The sequence below is a fragment of the Ruditapes philippinarum genome, unplaced genomic scaffold, assembly GCF_026571515.1.
Source record: "Ruditapes philippinarum isolate M1 unplaced genomic scaffold, ASM2657151v2 ctg57_1_1_1_1, whole genome shotgun sequence".
In the NCBI taxonomy this organism is placed as follows: domain Eukaryota; kingdom Metazoa; phylum Mollusca; class Bivalvia; order Venerida; family Veneridae; genus Ruditapes; species Ruditapes philippinarum.
In genome coordinates, this window is record NW_026855294.1 from 949,437 (window position 1) to 976,547 (window position 27,111).

The 27,111-nt window shown below is 31.0% G+C and overlaps 1 protein-coding gene across 3 annotated transcripts in view; it reads left to right on the top strand.

Moving 5' to 3' along the window:
- Window positions 1-8,486: 8,486 nt before the first annotated feature.
- The window catches only part of LOC132742822 (Golgi resident protein GCP60-like), a 38,312-nt gene continuing 19,687 nt past the window's right edge, over window positions 8,487-27,111 (top strand). For 2 of the 3 annotated variants that reach the window (XM_060731312.1, XM_060731313.1), the window contains exons 1-5: window positions 8,487-8,675; window positions 12,500-12,641; window positions 13,508-13,648; window positions 14,603-14,716; window positions 20,734-20,821. In XM_060731312.1, coding sequence (XP_060587295.1) covers window positions 8,525-8,675; window positions 12,500-12,641; window positions 13,508-13,648; window positions 14,603-14,716; window positions 20,734-20,821 — 636 coding nt within the window. In that variant the 5' untranslated portion in view covers window positions 8,487-8,524. Of the gene's footprint in view, window positions 8,676-12,499; window positions 12,642-13,507; window positions 13,649-14,602; window positions 14,717-15,143; window positions 15,168-20,733; window positions 20,822-27,111 lie in introns of all 3 variants that reach the window. The other variant, XM_060731311.1, reaches the window with a different exon arrangement.

Here is a 27,111-nt window from a genome sequence, read left to right on the forward strand (position 1 = left end):
TGGTATTTCTTAATGAAGTTAATTGATTTTTTCACAAACTGAGTGTGAAAGATCAATGATGAAAGAGCAAATGTATTTCTTTACAAATACAGACACCAATTTTAAGACTTTCAAAATCACATATAGCGCAGCGATAAAAATCATGTGTTCATGCGCTAATGAATATACATCGTATAGTAAATAAAATATTGTTTAACATAAAAATCTGGGACAACAACAAAACAATATAAAGCTTCAAATCCATTTCATTTTACAGACATACATATTTTTAATTTAAACATATTCTATTGCTCATTTTGTACACATTTATAACAGTACATTATAATAATATTAACAGTGAAGTAGCAAAAGGATTGAATCAGTAGTTCTTACAACATCAGCAGCAAATGGTTCTTCTCTGCAATATGATTATCTAAATAATAATAAGTCATATACAAATCCAAATTGAATGATAGTAGAGCAGTTGGGGAAATCTTAATAGTAAAAGTACAATGAAAGTATACAAGGAGGAAGAAGAAAATAAAAACAAAATAAAAAAGGGCAAAAAAGTTATACATATTTGAGTATAAAACTAATCCACTAAATGATCACTTTTTAAATCTTTGGCATAAATTTTTGCAATAGTATGTTTTAGAACAGTGAGAACATCACCCCAATTTATTGTTTTAATTGTTAGAACATTTGACGACATCGTTAAAAGGACATGACGTAACTAAAGTGCCTGCGTTATTACAATGGCAAGGCATAAGTCGTTTCTCAAATAACAGAATTGTCTATAGTAATAGTCATTATTATAAAAAGAGAACGGAATTCAAGTTGCTCAATTCTGAAAACTTCTTTAAACTGTAGACCGAATTTTTAGTCATAACTGACAATTGAAGAAAAAGGTCAGATTTAGGCCACAAATAATTGCAATATAAACATATTTATGTTGGATTTTGCCTTCCATACTCCCGGTTGATGAAAACTTAACTTTTAAATCATTGCGTAGATCAGATAATTGAAGAAAACGAAATAGCTTGCAACTGAAGTCCGCTCCTATACATTATAGAAAATGTTCGATAAAACGGCTTATATACTGAAGGAGAAACACTATTCTATGGCAAGCTTATATTTTTCTCCGAAGAATGATGCATATCCCAAAGAAATTGGTACATGAATAAAATGCTTACGGCTATTTTTCTTTTCGAATCGAGCAATAGTTGTCTTGGAAATGATGCCGAAAATGACGTTCAGGTCATGTGGTATTGCTACACTGAATACTGTCATTTTGCGTTTGTCAAACTTTACTGGTGAAAGAATACGCAGCTACCCCTTTATGCATTATTTCAGGTATTTATTTAGTACATGATCCATAAAAATAATCAGCTAAATGTATATCATTTGTTAAAAGAAAACCTTGAATAAAATAAATTGTATGTCCGTAAGAAATTTCCCATTCTTCTAAGAGTTAGAAGCTCTTTGTCATATAAGAAAAATATTGTTCAAATGCTACATATATTGCAATGTATACGTTGAAGACCTTCTGGAGTATTTTTTACAATTCATCTACAGCAATGGTCTGCATGCAGCTAGATTTTGTGTTTCTAAAAACAATGATCAGATAAAGATACAGTGTCTTCAAAGATGAGTCTTTTGCAAAATATTTTATGTTATTATAATCATGACATCATGATTACTTTCTCAAGTCTTCATTTATATTTAACAAGAGGATTGTCATCTTGCTTTTCGATATCATGTAATGTACACGGAAAGAGAAAAATCAAAGTGTTGAACGCTGGACATAAATACTTGGAGCAGTATGCATGTATAGGAAAACAAATGCTCGAAGTCAAGATATAATATCAAACTGGAAAAATTGCAAGGATGCAAAATACAAAATTTACTACAGGGATGAAGTTATATTCAATAATAAATAAAAGACATTTATCCTAGAAATGTATATTTTATTGCTAGAAAAATGAATAATTTGGCAATCCCTTTGTAAAAAATATTTTTGTTTTTGGGACAGTTTTATTCTTATCGATTGCTGTAAATATATAAAACTAAAAGGGTTTTTTACTGAATCCAAATGAAAATTATTTGAGCTTTATTTTATTGGCAGCTTAATGTGATCTTTTGTTTTCATATTTGCCTATTATAACCTGTCTAATCATCATAATTATAGAATTAGTTTAAAGATCCTGTATGTTTTGTGATTGATATTGTTACTGTGTGTATCATGTGTTTGTTTTTCGGTTTATTTTAGCTCGGCGCCGGAAATTCCATATGTCCGAGATCTCAGCGTCCATGCCGGTCCACTCTAGTAGTCTCATCGGGGACGTCTTTTTCATGCCGATCTTCCTAAGTCCTGTTCTTCGTTCGGTGGAGGAAAGACAATACCGGAAAAGCATCAAGTTCCGTGACGGCTGCAAACAGGCGGTTGACATAAAACGGCTCTTGTTAGCGCCACCCTCCAGAGTTAGTCACGACAGGTCAACCAATCACCTCTGGTACTTGAGATGACTTGACCTTGACCTGCCGTGTGCCTTCTCCGCGACGTGCACGCCTCTGGAGGGATTTGGAGAAGAATTTTGTGTGTGTATCACACACTTGCAAAATATTATATATGTATATAGTTATGCAAATAAAACAATTTTCAAACATCCAAGAATATGTAAAATGTGTACTGCAAATATTTGTGCACATTATATTTAATCAATAAGTTACATGCATTCATTTCTTATTGGAAAATTTGACTTAGAGTTTATAGAAAATAAATTTCTAATTACCTCCCTTTATTTACATGAAATGTTAAATTGGGTAATATCTTTATAGATAATGCTTATTTGAACTTACAAGATTGACAAATCTTAATTTGAGCATCATATTTATGAAATAAAACCATGAAAAAAAATGTGTTACAGGATCTTTAAATCCCTTTTTAGTTTCTGTTTTGTTGTTCAATAATGTAGTAATCTATTTTTTTGTAATCTATTTTTTTGACATTCTCAATTAATTGAATTAACTATATCATGTTTTCGTATGTATTTCTTTTTATGGACATATATCTGAATGGATATGTAATAACATGATTTCTTTATGCGTGCATTTTAATAAATATACATGTACATGTTTGTTATGATGATCTGTTTTGTTAATTACTGCACTTATTCAGTCGTAGTCTTGTTCTTGGAAAAGTGTACGTGTATTTTATCCATGTTATCTATACTTAATATTTCATACATTGTTGCAGCTTTCGCTTCACACAAATCATACATTATATTCGGGAAAAAATATTTTAATTGCAATGCAATGCAAATAAAAACGTAAGAAATATCAATGTTTGAAAGAATGTGCCAAATTACTTTCTTGACATAACCGATAGATGCTTTCACGCTTAGAAAAGCGCTAAGAAAAGCCTTTTTCACCAATGGGATGATATGAAATATGCCTTACTATAGCAAATCTTTAATCATAAACATGAGCCAATTCTAAATTTTATGACAGTTTTCAAACAGAACAGAACAGAACAGGAAATATTACGAATAATAAGCATAACAAGTACCGGCATTAGTAACACTACTAGGAAGTGTTACTGAAACATGATATAATTTGGATTGTTAAGTAACACCCAAGTAAATAGTACACGGATTTAATCCTGAAATTCAATATGTATACTAGTATGCAAAAAGTAAGAATATTCCGTCAGTAAGGCGCAAGGTCTTTATCACGAGCATACATTCAGTTTGTACATCAGTAGCAATATATGTTTAAGCAAAAACACAGATGGATGAATATTAAATAACGGGGAGAGACATTAGTTAATCTAGGCGGAAAAACAATTGATATAGATATAACGGGTATTTCTAAAACATCTTACATTTGGTGAGTCTGAGCGGTCATTAGAAAGCTCATGATGCTAAAATAAACATAAATACAGATAGATTCTACAACCGCCATCAGCGGCGATCAGCATGCATAATAAAGAACTCCAAGTATCAATAGATGTTAACCAAACAGACAACATTATAAAATTAATAAACACAAACTCACAATACAGCAAAGGAATAGTATAAGTATAGATTAGATAATTTATTAAATTACTTCATAAGTAATAAGAAGTTTTTATCATCAAAATACACACCGGCCATCAAGTCTAAGGGAGAGCTTGAAATAACAAGATAACACTTTTTGCAAGGCCAAACAAATTGTTTTGTTAAATACTGATTTGAAAGCATACAGGGTTGTTTGTCCAAGAAATCACAAATTATTATAATTTATTTGTTTACTCCTAATGCAAACAAAGCAATATCATTATTACTAATTATATGTACATAAAAAAACACACATAAAAACCCTGGTACTTTTGCATAAATTTGGCTCAAAAAGGGTGAACTCTCTCCCTAGAATCAGTATGTTTTTGAGTGTGTCATAAAGTTCCACAATTTTCAGCGGTCGTGCGATTGTAATATAATATCTTTAAAGGGATTTGATCATTGCCAGAGTCCACACCACTCTAAGCTATATTAAAATGCTTGCATTGTATATATTATCGTTGACGACGAGTATTTGTTTAACGTTATTCTAAGATGCTCATATTCGCATATATTGTTTTATGTACCTTTTGTCCACTTTTTATTATAAATTGATTCCTCGTAGTCGATATTTGGCTCATTGTAGACAACAACAGAACTACTGTAAACGCCAGAGTTGAATAACGTACAATAGCCAATTCTGATATGCTTTATTGCAAAGATGAAAGCGTATATTGGCTCCCCGCTACAAAATGAATAATTCAGAGACATCATGAATATAAAGACTGTAAAGCGATGTTTTGATAATTACTTATACTTAATTATGAAATATAATGTTTTGATTACGAACGATTCCTTTGCGACCGATACTTGAGATGAAATAAATTAGCAATGCAGTCCAAGGGATAGACAGTTAACGTGCTTAATCTTTTGGTGTAACTATAGTTAAGAAATGAAAGCAAATCAAAGAATTCGCTTGCTCACAAGAAATGTCATAATTTGAATCATAAATCATACAGTGATCGGCAGTAGCAGGTGCTTATATTAGCAATTAAACATACACATCGAATTACATATACTCACCATAAATGAGTGATTCTATTAAGACACTGTGGATCTGTCCAGTTATTTCGTATGTTGGTTAAAATTGGAATGTAAATGCCACAAGCAATTTGGCTATTGTGTAATAATGTTTCACTTCCTATGCAATTTATTAAAAATGGGCAGCAATTTAATGTTGATTAGTAGGACAGTCAATAGGGATCATTGAGTGCAAAATTAACCAAGAATAAATGTTAACTCAATGTAAAGCTATGTACAATGTATTTGAATTTTACAACATTTTTATAAAATATTAATACCACTTTTCTTAATACATGTATAAGGAATGTCAATTAACAACAGATACGTGAGCAAGACTTTTATGAAGATACCGTTTTCATAAGAAACAATTTAAACTTTATGAACTGGATTATGATACTATTTACTAAATTTGAGGCTTAAAATGTCTTGTTAGGAACCTGTTTCCCATTTCGAACGTGACTTTAAGAAAACCGTAGATAACGTTACGTGTAACAGAGATAAATGTGTAAACATCTTAATTCTTCTATATATGGATCTTTAATGAAAAGATTAAACGATGACTAGAAAAGCAGACGGGTGATTAACTATTGGACAATTTCTCCTGAAATTTCATGATGAAATGCGGATTGGCCGTTTATCATATTCCAAAAGAGCCATTAGTGCAGGAAGTAGTATCTGAAAGCTCAAGTAATTTGAAGAGAATGATCACCATCTTAACTAAAAATAATTTTCTTTCTTCGTTGTTCATAATTAAGCAGTTACGTACTACACCAGTTTTCTTGTTTATAACTTGTAGCAGGATTTTCATTTTTTTCCCTTTCCCTTATACGTATCATATCTAATGATAGTGCATCGTAGTCTTCTAAAGGCACTAGAATTAAACAAATTTATAAATACAGTAAATTCTCTCTATTAAGACCACTTACGGGACTGTACCACATTTAGAAAATATATGAAATTGGCCATAGTGATTGTTTTTCATGCTTCAACTTTGTCTGTTCCTTTTCATATTAATACGTTTTGTTTTTGCTTTTTAAGCGGGATATTTGGAGTGGGTGGGGTGGTAACAGCTTTGACAGTTTTGTATTTCTCGTGTATTTTGTATTTCAGTTGATGAAACTTGTTTATGAACTAAGTTGACAAGTTAATAAGCAACACATCGAGTATGATTACGCTCAGAGAAATATTTCTTTAAAAGAGCCGGCTATTTTAACATTCGCCATAACTTTAATGATTTTAACCATGCTTTTTTCTTAATTGGGTGGAATGTTTTGTTTTGTTTAGTATCTTAGGAAATAAATTGGCAGGTATAGATAATATTTTTAAACATATGTTTCACAGAAGCAAATGATGTTGTTTTTTTCTGGGCCCACAATGTATAACAGAACTATGTAACAACATTTAAGATTATTTCCCATTTTACCGAAATCTGGATAAGAGGGTGTATTGATATAATACCATTATATAAAAAGGGAAATAAAGATAATGTACAGAATTATGAAGTCATAACTTTATTAAGTCATCTTGGTAAGTTGTTTACCGAACAATTGTGAGACTACTCTCATCACATATAAATTATATAAAAAAATCAACGATCTACATCTCTTTAACTATTTGTCAAGGAGAAAGTAAATGTAGTTTAATGCTACAAAAACCTCTCTGTTTAATTAAAGATATTTTAATTGAGACTAGACTAGACGGGAAAGGGGAAATTATTTCCACAAACGAAACAATTGTCTTTCCTGCACAAATGCAATACTCTATGAGTAAGAATTCGAGTGTTTTGGAGTGTGTGCGATAAGCGTCGACGATAAACTAGAACATGTACAAATAGTTTACAACTAATAGTAATAGCCGTATGAACACATCCGCGGATGTTTCTAAATTCAAAATTTACCATTACATGTATAAATGTTAAATAATGTCTAAACCGGTGCTAAGGTGTGTAGACAGTAGTTTGCACTTTCCAGTACTGTCCATGAACAAGCTCAATCAAACCGAGCCTTTTGACTTTCTTTAGAAATTTCATTTACCTCTATTTTATGTTGTTAATGTGCCTGGTTCATGAAATGATATTATTCTATAATAAAAAAGCAAAAAAAAAAATTCATAAAGAAGGTCAAAAACGCAGAATTCAAAATGCTTCGGGCTTGGTTCGATGAACGTATAAATATAAAATAAATATAAAATAAAAATTTTACATATTCAAAGTATCTAAATATATAAATGTTAATACATGCATGAGATTATCAATTTGTATACATCGATGTGTGGCAATATCTCACGTTTTAAAATGGTTCACAGATGTAGCAGGCTTGATATAATCAGGAAGGTCGTTCCAAATGCAAGATCCAGAATAAACAAAAGACTTAGAAATTGTTCAGTATTTGGTCTAGCGGGTGTAAAGATGAAATACATTTGGAGACATGGGAGAGACAGTGCTCTTTTTTTTTTTTTTTTTAATATTTTCCGTTTCAAGTTGATTTTTTCTAATTCTATACAGAAGTTCAAGTCAGCGGAAATTAACGCCAGTAGTCTGACAATAATCTAACTTGCTCCAACTGGATGCGGGTTTTTTGGCCATTGATCTATTTGTATTTTGCAGTTGGAAAACCATAACCACGGACGAAAAAAAGTTTCTTTTCAAGATAAATTAATGTAAAAAATTATATGTTGTTGTTAAGTTGTGAGAGCAAATATCACTTCTAGCTGATAGTATTTATATTAAAGTTATTCAAAGTTTGTGGAATTTGTTTTTGTAAATCCTACATTTTTTACCATAATGCATTTTATTTCAAAAGGCCTACACCATCTGGACTTTAGCTGATACCTTGAAACTGAGAAAAAAAATAAATGTAACTCCGTGTTCTTCATGATTTGATTTTTTCTATAGTGATTTTGAGAGACATGTATATTGTGCAGTGTAGTTCTGCTTACATTTAATTTATTACTAGATCTGCCTACTGTATATATTTTGATTATTATGAGAATGTTTTTTACCGTAGAACTACATTATAGACATAATCTAATCTTTTTGTAAAGAGTTTTAAATGGTGTTATTTAAAAGTAAACATATTAATTTACAAGATACAACAATCTTAAGTATGATGCTTCATAGTTGGGCAATATATATACTGTATTTATTCGGTGATCAGTTTCTTTTTTCAATACATTGTTATTGTTAGCGCGAATCAAGCTTTATTTTCCTTAACATAATTATTTGATTATTCATCTCACCATTATTCTGATTTATATGTCATTAAACATAACCCTTGATTGGTAATAAAAATTATTCTATTCTACGTGTAGGCGCAGATTAAAATTCATATACGTATGCCGTTTCATACGTAGACCGTAACTTTAACCAGTCTAATTTGATTGGCCGATTTCATCCGGAAGTCAGAGATACGTGGAAAGGCATCAACATGGCTGACACCTTACCGAAAGAAATGGGTTCTTTGCAAATAAACGAAAGTAGCGATTCAAAATGTGAAGTAAATAATACTTCAACAGACCATGAAGATTGGGGATTTCCTTTAAATGACTTGTATAAAATGGCACTTCATTTCTATAAAGGTAATTGAGAAAAACATGAATGAAAATATATTCTGTTCGGCATAAATACAACTTCCGGTGAACTGTCAAACGAAACTCATAGATATTATTCCAAACTTTTGCTTATGAATACATGATATGGAAAAAAAAGATTACTTAATCTGCAATTATTCGATGGTCCATAAGTTTTAATTTTATTACCCAAATCAAAACTCTTACACAGTGTTTCTGCCAACTCTGATTTTCTGAGGGTCTTTTATGACCCCCTGTATGATATTTTAGGGGTCATTTCAAATTCATAAGGGTCATGCCAATAAATTTAACAAAAATGTAAAAAAAAAACAAACAGGTAACACTTTATAAGTTTTATTTACAATATTTTGTAATATTTTTCGTGAAGAAATTGGTCAATCTCTGCTATTTTGGATTATTTTGTCATCCAATAATAACGCTGTATTTCTTAAAAATTATGTGTGTTAATTTTCATAGAAGAAAGAAAGTCGATACTATATTGAAATTCGTTCATAGTCGCCTTCTATTTTTCATAGTGCTTCATAGTACCGCCTAGTGACGTAATCAAGGGCCAAATAAAGCTTGACACTAAATATGTTAGTGTTCATCCTTAGCTGTTTTACAGAAATTAGAAACATTCTCCTGTCGCTATCGCTCCCTTCGAAGTTTCTAATTTCTGTAGAACAGCACAGATGAACACTAACATATACGCAGACTGCATTTTCCAGCAGACAGTTATTCGTTCGCAGAATATGACGACAACAAAATAATAATTTTGTCTGGGCGCTTTCAATATATGCAGTAACGTGGATAAATGCAAGCGTTTATTAACTAGTTGAAATTGGCTAAATGCCGGACCACGGACCCGGTAAATTTCATTTCTCATTAAAATTATAGTGGAGCCCCACGGTAAACATTCCGTACATTTTTATACTGAATTGACGGTTTATAGTCTGTATATCTGACTTGTGTTGAAATCAGCCACGGTGAAATTCTTGCGTCACAAAATACGCACTAACTAAATTTCATTGCGTCATGGCTGAAAATAGTGCGCCAAAAACGCAAAAACGCGCTCTGGCAGAAACACTGCTTACATTACCAAAAATGCAATTATAATTTAAGAACATATCTTTCTACATTTGTAAATAAGTCCAGATATTAATTATGTGATTCCAATAATAAAGAGTGATTAAACAAACCAAAAATACATGTGAACTTTTTTCTACGATCAAGTGGGAGATTTTTCTTCAAAAAGAGGGAGATTTTAGAATTTGCAATAAACAAAGAAGGAAGTTCTGACATCAAAAATAGGGAGATTTCTTAAATTTGTGTAAATACCCCTTATTTTAAGAAAAATCTTTGAAAATATGGCTGCAAAAAGTGGGAGTCTCCCGCTAAAAGTGGGAGAGTTCACATGTATGCAAAATATAAAATAAATTGAAAAGTGGCCCGAGTTTGAATAGGGCCGAGCTGACTCAAGAGCCAAACTGTACGTTCTAGGGTAGTCCTAATTATAAGACCTATACGTAACCTATTTCATATTTATCATTCATTAATCTGATATTTTACATTTTCCATGTTACGTTAGGTCTTAAAAGATCTTTGCAAAATCATGTAGCAAAAAAATTGACATTAGACATCGATTTAGATCTAATGCATTTAAACAATTAAGACAGTGTGTATTTACATTAATTTTGACCTATTTATGAACAAAACTAAAAAATAAATACCTTTAATCAAAATAATTAAACTGTCACATCCAAAAAGTCATGATTAAATCCTCTCATTTAATTAAATTCCTTGTACAGTCGATATACAAATGGCCGCCATACAGTGCGCGAAATCTGATTGGCTAATTCAAATGCAAGCGTTTAAATGAGTCCAGAAGCTTCTAACGGAATATTTTTTCAACAAAATAATTGCCCATGCACCGTCAGTGTGTTCGAATATATTTTTCCGTTAAAAACATTGGAGTCAATCTGTAAAACGCTTTACTTAACCAGTATGGCCGATAGGCGAAATAGATTGATATTTATATTTTATTTTTAATTGATAAGTACATTTTTTGAGAGTTTTTGTTAATGATAGACCATTCAATTGAAAAAACAGAATATAAGCTTTTGAATAAAGCTTGAAAGGCAACTCAACAGACATTTTTTTAATTTTTCAAAATGCTATGCGTTTATGAGCAATAACTATTAAAAGTCAGACTTGACCAACATAAAACTATAACACGCCTGTAACGTCTAATATATTGGACTAGTTCTAGGGCCAAGCTGACCCTGATTCGGGCTCAGTGTAGCACTCTTTAAGATAACATGTATGACGTGAATGAATTAAATTGAAATCACATAAAAATCAATAGAAAATATATATCTAACAAGTTTGAGAAAAAATCCTTAGTGCCAGGGCACAGCCATATTGAAATCCTTGTCGCCATTTTGAAATTCTTTTGAGCTAAATATAGATATTAGGGCGCTTTTGAGCGTCTAAATAGTTCAGACTATTGCTAGTAGACGTGCTGGTCTTCTGTGTCAAATGACACTTCTGGTAGAAGAATTGTTTACAAAATCAGAAAATAATTAAACTTATCAATGATAGGAATTACTGTAACTGGTTTATGTCAAATGTTACTTTTACATATCAATTTTAGATGAACCAGCACATCAAAGATAACGTTAAAACAACTGTGATTAGAGATTAATAAAAAATGGTTGACAGGACTTTCCAAATTCTGATGCAGTGGTCCCCCTTTGCTTCACAGAGCATAGTCAATCAATTCACTGTCAGGAGTTTGGAGCTTTCTGGAAATATTCGGAGCACTCTGATGATAGGATGTTTGAACACCACTAACTTATTTGTTTCTGTTTTACGGTACAAAATACCTGCATTAACTTATTTACGAAGTACAAGAAAGATCTAGTTAACATGTTTACTGAACATGTTATGCTGACTTTCCGCGTCATAGGTGCCACCTATGTATATAAGTAAACAAAAAGCAGGTATGAATGGGTGGAAGTGTTCCAAGTAATTCCGAAAGTCTGGGCCATATTTGTTTCTCTCTAATCGGAGTTGTTGTTTTTTTAAATTATTTTATTACTTTATCAAAATGGATATAAAAAATTTATTATATCTATCATCATTACTTAACTTCTTATCAATGATAATAATATTTATATACTGATTTTCTTCATCATACTTTTACTGGAATTGTAATTTAGGATATAAGACTGTGGCATCATTCAGCAAAAGAATAATGTAGAGGCTTTTTTTACGTGTTTTTTTCAATGTGTCTTGTAATCTAAATATAGCTCAAACGCAGAACCAGCCCAAGATGTTCAAAGTAGTGGTGTTCTGTTAAGAATTTTTCTCAAACTTTACCTATATTTTTTTATTGATTTTAATGTGATTTTAATTTAACTGATACAAGTCAGTGATGTCATACATGTTATCTAAGAGGGCTACAGCCCTTGACATGGCCCTGCTCGGACTTTCCGCGTATAAATAGCCCATAGCAAATAACAGACAAGCCTTTACATCATGTGGTGCTCTTCTTGATGTCTGTTCTTGAATGATGTATTATATACAACCAATGGATAATACCCGATTCAGATATCACTATACAGACACCAAATCCTGGAAGTGCATGAAAATGAGTTTCTGTCCCTTTACTGCCAGATCAATGTGGAGGTTTTGTTTGGGTACCAAAATGGCTGAGGGGCTATATCCAAAGTATTAGTGGGTGACTCGGTGCGTAAGTTGTTATTGAAAGAAGAAATTAATCCTCTAAAACTAAATAAATTTCAATATATACATGTATAATATATTTACAGATCAAGATGGTAAAGGACTGCATTTATCATACAGGGACAAGCTACGAATGGTGGCTCTCACTAAGCAAGCGTCTCATGGAAAGTACACAGCAGATGCTTCTCCAGCTGTAGGCTTTCTTGATGTTGTTGGTAATGATAGGAAGTAAGTTTGATATTTTTTATATGCAGCATATGGTTTATTCTTCTTTGACTCTGTTCAACACACTTAATTATGGTTTCTCATTGCACTTTTGTTTATTGACTATTTGTTGCATTATCACCTGCATCTTTATTTTAACTCAATTCTTTTATGGTTTTATATCATAAATATAATGCTCAAATGAACATAATTATATCAATATTGTACATTCCAAAAAGCATTATTTGTAAAGATATTACCAAATTAACATTTCATGTTAATAAAGGGAGGTGATTAGAAATTTATTTTCTACAAAGTCTAAGTCATTTTTTTCAATAAGAAATGAATGCATATATTTTAATGATTACATATAATGTGGACCCAATTTTGCAGTACATATTTTACATATTCTTCGATGTTTGAAAATTGTTTAAGAAGCATAGTTATATACATATATAAAATTTCACTTAACTGTGGTTACAATCTTAATTACAACATACAGGATCTGTAAGTGTCATATCCATTGGGTGAATGTCAAGGTCACTGAATATAGAGATAGGTTTCAGTATGTTTCTCCATAAAGACCATGTTTTAAAAATAGTAAAAGTGTTGTCAGGGAGCATCCATCAGTGATTCCTAATTATTGTAAATCATTTTAGTTCTTTGCAAAATTTACTGATGTTTATTGATTGTATCATACACCCACCTTTTTTTACATTGTGTTTAAAAGAAGCCGGGTTCATTTCTTGACATTGGCAGGTAATGGTATATGAGTACTAGTCAGAAATTAATGTAAAGGATTTGATATCAACAAAAATAGTAAATGGAACCTCATATTGGTAAATAAATATATTCATTATGATGTACATTATTTTTTTGTATATTAACAGACAGATGTGGATGTCCCTCGGTGACATGTCTAAAGATGGCGCAATGGGAGAGTTTGTAAAAATGTTAGACAAACTGTGTCCACAATTTAAACCTCATATACAGGCACAAAAAGCTGAAATAGAGGAACAAGAAAGGAAAAGGTTGGTTTGAATTATTTTGTACATATTTCCAGCCTATATGGAAGAATATTTTTAGTAAGTGTGTGTGTTTAGTAGAAAGGGCAAAAAGGTACATTAATGTATGCCTACTGTTGTATGACATTATTAATGTTTTTCACATCACTAATCATTATATCATGGCAGATAGTTATGCATTATAGTTGATTAAGTTAACAAATATGTCTTACTTGTATTAATAAGACATTGGGTACAGAACTCACTTATGCTTGATGTAATATGCAGTAGTTATGTAACTTCAAATTTTGGTTCTTAATATTCATGAATGTTTAAATCTGTAAGTTAAGTCTTGACAGAGAATGTTGAATATTGTGATAGAAACAATTCTACATGTAGACAAGTGCTATTTGATACTGTGTTAATTGATCTTATATTGTATAATAAGGTACCAAATATTAAATTGTTAAATAAATCTCTAATGTAGCAGATAAAATTACATACCTAGAAAATACAGGCATTGAATATGGTTCTTCTGTGTATTTTTTTTCGAGATATTATCTATTCTCACATCAGTAGAAATATATAAATATTCACAATCAAAAGAATGAATATTTAATCATGTTTTATACAAGATTTAACAAATATTGTAATTTGTTATTTTTATCACCATATAATATGTCTACCCTTCTTTCTAATTCTAAGAGCTTCTGATTAGCTTGACATATAGTTGAATTTTATAAATAGTTAGTGCTAAATTAAATCAATCTATTTGTATAAACTGGAACAGGTTTTCAATGTTAAAAATATTAATCACATTTTCATGAGACTGATGGCATGCCATTTTGAAAACAGTTTGTATAACTCTGGTCTAAGTATATTTAATTTACTCAAAGCATAACAATAAGTTAACATAATAGATTGTATTGATATTATATCCATCTAATGTATATTAAATCAGAAATTCTGTCTGTTTTGTAGAAAAGAGGAAGAAGAACAAAAGAAGGAAGAAGAAGCAGAGAAAGAGAGAAAGTTACTGGAGGATGAAGCTCAAAGACAATTACAGTTAGAGAAACAGAGACAATTAGAACAAGAGTAAGTAATGTAGCATATATTGCATGGTCGAATATATATAAAACAAAATGTCAAAAATTTGTGTATTTGGTATATTTAGTGGTTGTCATTGTTTGTTTGTTAGACCTTTCTGTATATATACAATATATGGCAAATCACATATAGACAAAACAGGTGAACTGTTTGCTACAAAAATTTCTTTGGTATCAAAACAAGCATGAGAAAAGAACAGTGTCTTCAATTCATTCCTAATAATTAACCAGCAGCATTTACTTGCTTGATGCTCATTTATTATCAAATTAATGGTTCACATATTTATGCTTTTATTAAAATTTCAATGTATCTCACTGATTTTGTCACAAGGTCAGTTTGAAAGAACAACTAACATCTGGACAAGAAACAACTCTTTAATTTTTTATGACTTGAAAATTGATAATTACATTTTCAGTCCAGCACTTCGAGATCTTGACAAGTATGTATTTAATTGGGGGACAATATCCTAATTGCATGTATCATCATATTGTTGTTCATTAGTTGGGAACAAACACACTACATAATTATTTGGTTCTTTTCTGTTTAGCTTTTTGAATTCTGGTTTGTTTTTTGTGTGGTGTTGACAAACATAACACCTACATTCTTTTCAGAACCAATGATTGATATATTTGATTTTAGCTTGATTATTTGAAGAATAGGGAGAGATTTGTACTCACCCAGGTGCCTGCCTCGCCGTCACACTTTTGCTAAGTTTTTACATGGAAGTTTGTTTTTCCAAAATAACTGAAGGAAATGGGTTGAAACTTCACATACTTTTTGAGAGCATGATATGAGAGGTCCATACCTCTTAATATGGATTTTGAGAGAATTATAGCCGGTTTTGAACTTAGAAATTCTACATTTGAATTATTCCTTCTCTTCCACTACACAACTTCTTGCACACTTTTATATACATATGCTTTCATTTGCTGAGAATAGTAGAAACAGAACTTTATTTAATATTTGATATTTTACATTTCTTTACCAGAGGGAGTACAATAAAACAATAAACACTATATATCAGAAACCATTTAAGTGTCAGTTTTGTTGATTTGTTTTTTATGTTGTTTTTTCCTATATATATATATATTGGAATACTATATTCCACAATAGTTATGGGCTTAATACATGTATAGTGTTGGATCCCTGTAAAATATGTTTGTATGGTTCACATATAAAAGTACATTCTGTGTGGATATGATAAGATATGATAAGATTAATAACTTTTGTAGTTATTGATTTGATATTGTTAGGACATTTTTACATAATTTTCATGAATATTTGAATTTGTCATGCAGCTTTGACCTGACTGACTTCACTCTTGTTTCTACAGCATTATGGTTTAAAGCTTTTAGAAAACAGAAGCATTGTTTTTACAGGGTTTATTTATTTAGGTGAGATTTTAAAAGCTTTAAACATTAAATTTCCAAACATGCTGCAAAAAAAGTCTTCTGAAAATGAAATAATGAGAAAGGTGCCGAGTGTTTCAGGCAAAATGCACTTTTCTTTTTAAAAGTACCTATTTGTACCACATCATGTTTTTTATTTATGAACAATTTTGAGAACTGGAATTATCCCGTTTCCTGATAATGCTGCAGGCTTAGTGCATATGATATGTCATTTTAGGAGAGAGACTGTTTTGCCTTCAGAAGAAATCAATTTTTGGATGATATTTAAGATATTTTAAGCTCTATAAGTTGTTAAATTTACAATGAGATAATTCTAGTAGCTGTTGTTGTACACTTCTGCACAATACAACATCACAATGCTGTATAGCACCCTGTTGTTGATGTTTGGCAAGATTAAGGCAACAGAATCTATTAAATATGTCCTTTTTAAAGATCTTTCTTGTATAACATTTAAGTCAGACACAATGTTTCATTGATCAAGTGAAAATGTTTTGGCATGGTTTCCTTTGTTTGAGAAGAACAGAGTCTATGCACATAAGATAGAGATATTTCACTTTTAGGGGAATGGTGGCAGGGTCTATTGAGAGGGAAACATTGTGTTGTGAAAGGGGAGAAGTTTAAAATTTATGAAACTGTCCATTTTTTTGTGAAATTGTGATTATATTATAACACCATTAATTTTTATGTCTTTCTCTGTCTCACTATATTGATAATATGGATTTCAATTTTTTCCAATTTTGCAGGGGAACTATTTTTAGAAATAGGAAAAAAAAATTTTTTCAGTTCTTCCAGACATTTTCCACAAAATTTGATCTATTTAGATAACTTTTAAATAGTTACAGAGTTATACTTCAAACACAGGATATATTGATATAGTTCAAAAAATGTTAATGATGTGTTCAAACTGGTTTTTGAGCTTATAATGATGATGATAATATTTATACACTTTATAGTGGGGAATGAAACTAAAGTACTTGTAAAGTAAAGCACTGCCTGGTATTTATTCATATTTTACACATTAATTTAAAAGTATTATATTTCGTCATAATATATCACACTATAATTTAAAGGTATTCATTCATATTTCACTCTATAGCTACAAGGTTTATGTTCATAAACTCACACAATACTTAAAAGGTATATAGTCATACAAATTTCACACTACACATATGATTAAATTGTAATATTTTTATTGATTTTTAGACTGCAATTTAAATTATTATAAGGCTGGTAAAAAAAGATAATTTCGTATTTATGGTAAAGCTTTGCTTAATACATGTATGATTGTACTTGGGATGATTTATTTTATCTGCACAATCCTATTAACATTAATTGATCTGCAGCTAGATGTTGTAGGTGTTAGAATAACTTATAAAGTAAGATACATGTTCTGTAACAGATGTTTATCAATGAAAAAAGAAAAACAAAAAACAAAACATTATTCATGGTTAGCAACTTGCTTTTCATGTTAAACCATGAAGTATGAAGTTTCCACACCACAAGACAATTGCTCTTGTTTCTTTAGATTATGAAATGCTGATACTTTAATATTGGTATACAAGTTAAAAATATTTCTCACTGTCTTTAAAGTTACATTATACCAAGTGCAAATGGTCCGTGAACAGGTTTAAATTTATTAAAAAGCAGCTTGACATTTTGCCATAATTGTGTTCAATTTTATTTTTTACTATGACTGTATAACCAATAATCAACATGACCAACAGAAATTTCTATAAACAGCGCATTTTTTTGTGGGCCTGGGCCTGTTCATTTTGTGAAAAAAGCGTGACATGTCATAAAATTGTGAAAAAAAAATGTCATATTTTGTGTTTGCAATTGGCGAAAATCAAGTTTTACGGGAAGGTAAACAATAATTTCAAAGACAAAGTCCTGATATTTTGTGAAATCTTTTGAAATTGTGATTTTTTTTCCTGCCACTTTGTGAAAAAAAAAGTGCAATTTGAATTGTGAAGGGGCCGAACATCGGTACATATTATAAAAGGAAAAAATGCCCTGATAAATACTGTTCAGAATATATCGGTAATGCTCAATTTTTAAAATGAGTGGGGCAGTTTTTTTATATTTTAGGTAGTTAATATACTGTATCGTAAATTATTTTTATTGTCAATTATTGATCATTAATGGTTGCCAATCTTTTGAAATATATTACTTATTCAACTCAACTTGTCAGCGAAAAAAATAAGCATAATGTCACTTTAATCAACCAGACAGCAATTAAATACAAAATTGCGATGTTTATTTTTGTACTCTCCATCAGTCAGCTATATTAATTATTGAAATTCTCTCAGATAATCTGAAGATAGATCAGATTTTGTAGAACTGTAATTTTCTTGTCTTAAGCAATTTTCTCTTTGAAGAAAACTACAGATTAATGGCAGTGTTTGTGCATTTTAGATTTATAATTTAGCTTGTGAAAGCTTACAAATGAGGAAAAGATCAGACAACTGTCCTTTTAGAAAGATTTCATGGCTTTTCTGTTCTGGGAGGAAATAAGGATGTCTTTCTTATATTTCTTGTTTATGGGAGTGAAAGAAATTATTTATTGATGTGTCTTGTTCAAGGTTATTTTAGGAAAGTCTTCTGTAATTAAAAAGACTGCAGTTGCAGGGAAAATTAAATGGTAGTCACTTTTGTTACAAGTACAATGTATCATAGTCAAACATTAAAATGTCTGTAATCTGAAGTTACAGTTAGGTGCAGCATTTGTAACATTCCTTAGTGATCCTTAATAAAAATTATAAATATTTATATATCATGCAATTTATGTGAAATAGACCCTTCTGTATGGTCACCAATGTTATATAGACTTTTAAAGTAGAAGCCATTTTAAGACTAAAAGGCCCAGAATTTTTTTATATATTTTGTGTATATCCTTATTTTTAGGGCCTCGGAAAAAAAGGAATGTAAATTATAACCTTGGTAACATAAATGATTTATAAGCAAAAATGTTAGATATGCAGTGTTTTCTTTTAGTCTTCTGCAAAAGGTACTTTTGAGTCACTACCTTGGAAATTTTAAGGTCTATTGAGCATATACTATTCAAGGTTGATCTGGTAGGACCAATCAGTTACTTGGTATTTAATGTCTTTTATTAGTTAACTAACTAGAGGTCAAATGAGTGGAAAACTTGAAAAATTATTGCAAATTTTGTTAAAAGTAAAACGTTTCAGATGTGACAAACTGACAGTTTTGATCTTTTGCATTTTATTGTAACATTTTAATAGACAAATTTAAAATCATGTTTGTATAATATGTTGTTATAAGTTTTTGTGTTTTTTTTTCTTCCAAAATCTTGCCTATAGATTGAGAACATTCTTCTTGCTCTTTGAGTCAGATAATGTAATAATTTACTTCCATTTGACATGAAATATTTTTATCCTAAAATTATTGAAGGTTTGTTAAGGCACATTTATTTTCTTTAGACATGTAAAACTCTCTTAAATAAATTTGTAGATTATGTAGCAGTGTCAAATAAAGATGAAAGATGATTTGAATTATTTGAGGTTTTACCATTTCACAAAAATAGCAGTTTTAACATTACACAAAAGATAGTTTTACCTTAATAAATTTTTTAGTTTTTTAACATTACACAAAAAGTACAGTTTTACCATTACACAAAATATAGACAATTTAAACATTACAAAAAATCTTTTAGTTTTAACATTACAAAATATACATTTTTACCATTACACAAAATGTACATTTTTATTTTCTTTGTTTAATAAACAAAGAGTGCAGTTTGACCATTACACAAAATATACAGTTTTACAACAGATTTACCATTACACAAAAAGTAAAGTCATATTTTACATCATTTACTTACTTTAATGAGAGACAGGAATTGATGATAAAACAATGACAATCTAGAGCCAGGTCAGCTTAATGCAGTTTAATAAAACCATAAAAACTTATTGTTTGCTGCTTAATATTACCAGCTGCTTGGTGTGTGGGGAATATATGTCATGAATAATGCTCTTCAGTGTTTTCTTTAGGGACCACATTTATTCACTCTGTTACAAGTTTGAGAGTATGAGGAGGTCAAAGTCATCCACCTTTTCCCTTACATTTAATATACATCAAATAAATTAAATAAAAATATAATACACATAATATTAAATCAATTTCATATAACTACACTCCCTTGCTGATTGTGTCTGCCATACATGTATTTTAGTATTTTGATATTGAATTCCCTAAAGTCAACAATTTGAAACCTCATAGAATAAAGAAGCCAATATTTAATTTTGTATTTCAGATATTCATATTATTCTGTAAACAAGAAAAAAGATATATGCATATTCACACATTGTTTCTGTCACACTCATTACCTATTATTATAATGCCTATTGTCACCTTATTAACAGGCTTTTAGAGAGGAAATTTGGGTAAATATGAACAGCCATTTGATAAAAATTGATATATGGCCAGCTGCATGTCAAATTGTGTTGCACTTTTCCATTATATTGTTGTCATCATTGATTTTGCCTAACTGTATCATTCAAGAATTGCCTAACTGTATAAACTTGCCTAACTCTCAATGAATATTTGTTTTCATTGATTTTGTGATGCTTGCAGAAAACAGATACGAGCAGCTCTTAACCAGCAGACGGCACAGCAATTTAAACAATACGCAGAACAACAGTGCCCAGGAAATATCAAACAGGTTAGATTTATTCTTCTTTTTCTTTAATTACTGAATTGTAGCAATATATGTTGACTTAGATATGCTACTTGGGTTAAATTAAAAAAAAAGAAATCAATTGAAGTGTCATATGAAGAAAATGGCATCAGTTTGTTTATGTAAAAAAGTTGTATCAGAGTTTTGTTGTATTGACATAAAAAGAACAAAGCACAGCTTGTTTCAGCTTAATGCTGATTATGTTAACATCTGTTTTGTGTTCATCATGGAGATAGTTTATGTCAGTTGTCAGCCTTTGTTCAAATTGAATTTGTTTTTAAAATAATTTTGTTTGCATGACGAAGGGTGAATATTTTTATGTAAAGAAAACTGTCAAGTGTTGATGGTTCTTTCTAAGTTCCAGCAAATATATAAAATGATACAGTGAATAGCTCCCTTCACTTTCCTGCTAAAACACATCTTAATTTTTCATGAAAAAGACATGAACATATAAATTTATCAAAAACTTCCGGTACATTTATAATGGTATTTATGTGATTTCATGAAAAATTAATTTGTTTGAAAACTGTGCATGCACTAATAAATAGCAATATTTAATGAGTTATCTGCACATTTTATCTAACAGGTATCCATGCAGGCAAATAAGTTCCCATCATGCAATATATTCTAGGCTTTCGTTGTAGTGTTATAAAATGGCTATATAGTTTATTGACATACATGATTATTTTTGACAGCTTTTTTTAACCAGATTTTCTGAGAGAAAATACTGGTTATTAGTTTGAACTTAAGTAGGCAGAAGCAGACATTTTCTTCTGTGTGCAACTTCTACATTTTCAACAAATTTTAACCAACTGTCACAGAAGTATTGTCAACAAGTTACCTGCCACAAATTTTTAAATTGACAATTAAATTAGTAGGCAAAATTAGTAGAGATATCCTTCTCACCTGCGATTCGGTCTAACACTTTGGTTAAGGTTTTGCATGAAAGATCATACCTCATCAACCACTTATGGTATTTGCTTGTAACTTCACACATTAATTTCAGAGCATAATAGGAGGTCAGGCAGTCTAAGATCCATAAATCTAGCATGTAGTTTGGCAGAATTATGGCCCTTTTTGAACAAGGAAAATTATTGGTTAGTTTTGCATAAAACTTCAATCTTCAAAACTACTGAAGTTATTCACTCAAACCTTGATACGAACCTTCGGGATCATAATTAAAAATCAATATGCAAGGCCCATAACACTAGTGTGGATTTTAACCAAATTATGGCTCTTTTTGAACTTAGAAAATTCTGAGTGTAAAGTTTTGTATTATGTTCAAGGTATTCACATGAAACTTAATACATGCCTTTGGGATCATAATTACAAGTCACTCAAAATTCTGACATGGTTTAAGTTTTACATGCAACATTAATGTTTCTTAAAACTACTGATTGTATTCACTTGAAACTTGGATCATGCTTTTTGAATTACATAATTGTATGTAAGGTTGTATACTGGTCGGGGACCATCAACCAGACACTTTTTGAACATTTTTCCGTACAGATTTTATAATTTTTAACACAGAGACCTAAAAATTTGACACAGTTCAGCTAGGTTTTTCTCCTAACTAAAAAACTAGTTTATTTTTTTTCTGATTGCATTGACACTTATATCTGAGGCTTACAAGCAGGGTATCAAAATTACCTAAATTGTCTACACTACAGTACCATGTGTCCGGACAGATATGTACATGAAATGATTTCATTCAGATAAAAGCTTGGGTGTTTTGATTTGTGATTTTCAACATGATAAACAATATTCCAGCAGCAAATGCTGAAGTTTTGGATATTCTATTGTTTACTAGCAAATGATAATAGCTGGTATATGAGGTCAGGCATTGCTTTCTTGACCCCCAAATTTCAACGTCAACATTTTTGAAATAGACATTGAAATATTACCATTTAAGGAGGTTGAAATAAGATTATTTACTTAATTATAGAAGAAACATTCATTTATTGTTGATAAAAAAATGACTGACAACCACTAAACAACTAAAATACTAAATTAAGCATTTTCGGGGCCGTCTGGGTTTGGTGGTTGTCTGGTTTTGGTGGTCCTCAACCAGTATAGTCTATATTTAATAAGAGTCCATCTGCCCATACAAAAAGTAGCTTTCACTATCTATGACGGACCCTGGACATGTCTATAGTCATGCCTTTACAGGATTAACTTAGAGTCACAAATTGGTGATAATTTACCTCTGTGCAATTTTCACAGAGTATAAGCCAAATTAGTACATATTACAATACAGTTACCAATAAGACATAAAACATTCAATAACCTGTGACAACAATGGAGGAGGGGAGGTAGCCCTGCTAAAAGCAAAGGGCCTGTCTTCAAGCTGTCAATACATATAAGGGTGTACTCTTCCTCTTTGTCATCATTTAAAACTGAATATATGGAATGAGATGTAATCATTGTATATTTGTATAATTATCAGTATTTATGATATCACCATGGTAATGTTAGGAGTAAAACTGTTGATTTAAACCATGTGGCATTTTAACTATACAAGAACCACCATTACAGAATTTGACACTTCCTGATGACACTTATATGATGATTTGTAATTTGAGTTTACACATGTGTTCCTATTGATCTGTTTAGACAACATCTTGTATTTTGATAATAAAAATACAGAATTTTGTTACTTAAATAATTGTATGTCCATCCCCCCTTCCAGCTTTAAGAGTATGTACCGGGGATTGGTAGTGAAGGGGATTTTGTCCAGCCTTGTAAAAACACGAAGGGGATTATGTCCGGGTATGCGAAGGGTATTTTGTCCGAAGGGGATTATGTCTGACATTCACCACAAGCAATTCACCATTCCTGCCGTTAAAGGTCATGTCCTCAAAATTAATAAACTCCCAAAGGTGACCTATTAATTTTGAATTCATCAATTTCTATGGCCTTTTATAATGTAGTGTCATCTATAAACTCCCCTGCTGAAGAGGATTAACTTATAGAAATTGCCCACTATAACCTTGACCCACCCATCCCCAAGGAAAGGTGAGGAATAGCAGAGGATAAAGAGGTGAGCTTTTAGTTTTGGTTACTTCCCACAGCCTGGTAAATGTGTGGTTGTATTGTAATGCCAGTAATGCCACAATGAGGGATGATATTAGAGGGGATTTCATAAAACTTTAAAAATCAGTTTCTTGAAAATCCAAAAGTCCATGCCCCTGCTATTCCCTGGGGATGGAGGTGATATGGTTACAATATTTCATGATTTATTTTTCAATTTACCAGTCTTACATTGTGTTCTTGATTAGATGAATTGATTTAAAGAGCAATACAGAAAAATATTACATAGATATTACAGTTATTGTATTTACTGGTACACTCCACTTTAAAAATAAGCTTCTTTGTTCTTCGCATCTAAGACAAATGATGTTGATTCATATTGGTTCAACATGACTCTGTGATAAGCACAATATTTAAAAGCACAACAAAACATGTATAATATACTAAATATATATAACATTCTCTTACATATCATTCACATTTTAACTTTAAAAGGCTTATTGGCGAAATTAGTTGTCAGTGTGTAGAGTTTATGATCAGTTAGACCATGGAGCCTGCCAATCCTGTACTTATCTTCTCATTTTGTATTATGGAAATGGTGTTTTGTCTTGGCACTAGTAAATGTTTCCTCAGATCAATAGATGGTTGATCAATTCTATTCTGATCTCAAAGTGTCATTTAATTGACTTGATTGTGATTTGAACATGGATTTATACAGGATTTAATGCTAGAATCAATTATTTTGAATGAGCTTTTATAATTTGAAATGATGCAACTTGATTTTGAAGATGTCAAAACAAATGCAGTTATCATGAAGTAGTCTTATTTTAGAATTTTAGAGCTGTTGTAAGTTCAGATAGAAGTATTGTAGGGTTAAGCAAGAGTTTAAATTCCTTTACCTCTTGTTACTTCATAAAATTTGTATTACATGACAGATCATATATTTTGATGTGACATCATTTACATTATACATACATACAATAAAAATGCCTTAAATGTTAGAGTTAAACTATAAGCATATCAATGAAAACAATATTCTTTTTTACTGAAAACAGTTTTTATTACCGGGACTATTCACAGAATACTCGAGCTAATGCAGTCACCCATTTGTCGGCGTCAGCGTCCCTGTGATTAGTTTTTATGTGTAATCTGGTATCTCCGTAACTACTGAACGGAATGGATTGAAACTTCACAAACTTGTTCTCTGTGATTTAACATGATTGCCTTGATTGGCACAAGTCCCATAACTCAGATTTTCTTTTTTGCATAATTACCCCTTTTTCGACTAAGAAATTCTATGTTAAGTTTTTGCGTGTATGCTGGTATCTCCATAACTTCTCAAGGGAATGTATTGAAACTTCACACACTTGTTCTCTGTGATTATCTAACATGATTGGCACAAGTCCCATAACTCTAATTTGCTTTTTTGCATATTTATGTCCCTTTTAAGTTTTTTCTTGTAAGCTGGTATCTCCATAACTACTGAAGGGAATGGATTTAAACTTCACACACTTGTTTTTCTGTGATTAGCTTATATGATTGGCACAAGTCCCAACTCTGATTTGCATTTTTGCATATACATACCCCTTTTTCGACTAAGAAATTTTTGGAAGAGCATGAAACATTGTCCAGTAGGTCTTTTATCGTGTTTGTTTTGGGTTGAATTTGGCCCCATCCTGGAAGGTCATTAGTTTTCCTTATATATACATAGTAAAACTTAAAATATCTTTCTTCTCAGAAACCACAAAGGCTTAAATATTTAGCATGATCAAAACATTGTTTAACGGACCTCTACCAAATTTGTTCAAATTATAGACCTGAGGTAAAAATAAAATCCAGCCCCAAGGGTCATGCGTTTTTCCTTATGGTATTTTAGTAATAACATAAAAAATCCTTGCCTGAAAGTTTTATGTGAGATAATCTAATGGTCAGAAAGATAGATCATATACTGCCAGACAATGTAATCCTCTACTATTGTAAGATATATATAGGGTTGTTAGATCCGTTAAATCATGAAAACTGCTTGTTAATTGACAGTAATGGATTTGTATACTATCATAGTCTGTGATTTATGGATGCCTAAGTGATTATTAAAGCCGGGGAACATAAATTTAAAAATTGATTAATCCTTGTGCCAACTACAGTATATTTTAAGATACTAGGCTGAAAAAGAATCTGTAGGAGTGTAAAACATTCATCCATTACAAATACTGCAAGTATACAATATTAAAATATTATAAAATCATGCTTATGACTATAGCAAATATTATATTTTATATAGCTTCACTGTTGGTCCCACTGTGTTTTTCTTGTATTTGCAAAGGGTATGAACCCAGTTAAACAGAGCAACAGTGACCAATAGGTGATTTTTCAGCCAAATTATGGAATGAACTGATGACCATGTAATTTTCAACAGTATAAATATTTGTAATCTGTTTTCCTCCTATCAAAATTTTTAATTTTGTTGGGGAAAGATAGGTTTTACAGGTGAAAAATTACTGATAGGAATTTTTAAACATTGCTATAGGAATTTTTAAACATATCTAAACTTCTTGATATGTGAATATATTTTACATATTAGTGATTGACAACCTGTCTTAAACTGATACCAGGAAGGGAGTTGTTGAAAAAACATTTTTCTCTGTTATTTTCTGACATGAATTACTTAAACAGATTAAAATGTCAGAAGAAAATATTTCACTTCTATTTTTGGTAGCTTTAATCATAAAATGATTGCCCACATGCCCCACACTGTTTGCACACATTATTGTAAATCATGGTTATTATCAAGATAAAAATTAATATTGTAATGATTACAAACACCCTTACCATATATAACCATATAGTAATTATGCCCCCATTTTGAAAAAAAGGGGGTATATTGCTTTGCACTTTTTGTCCGTCGGTCCGTCGGTCCGTAGACCAAATGGTTTCCGAGTGATAACTAAAGAACCCTTAGGCCTAGGAACTTCAAACTTGGTATGGTGATTGGTCATGACCAGTAGATGACCCCTATTGATTTTGGGGTCAAGGGGTCAAAGGTCAAGGTCACATTGACCTTGAAAGCAAAAACGGTTTCCGATCAATAACTAAAGAACCTTAAGGCCTAAGGAACTTCAAACTTGGTATGGTGATTGGTCATGACCAGTAGATGACCCCTATTGATTTTGGGGTCAAGGGGTCAAAGGTCAAGGTCGCATTGACCTTGAAAGCAAAAAACGGTTTCTGATCAATAACTAAAGAAC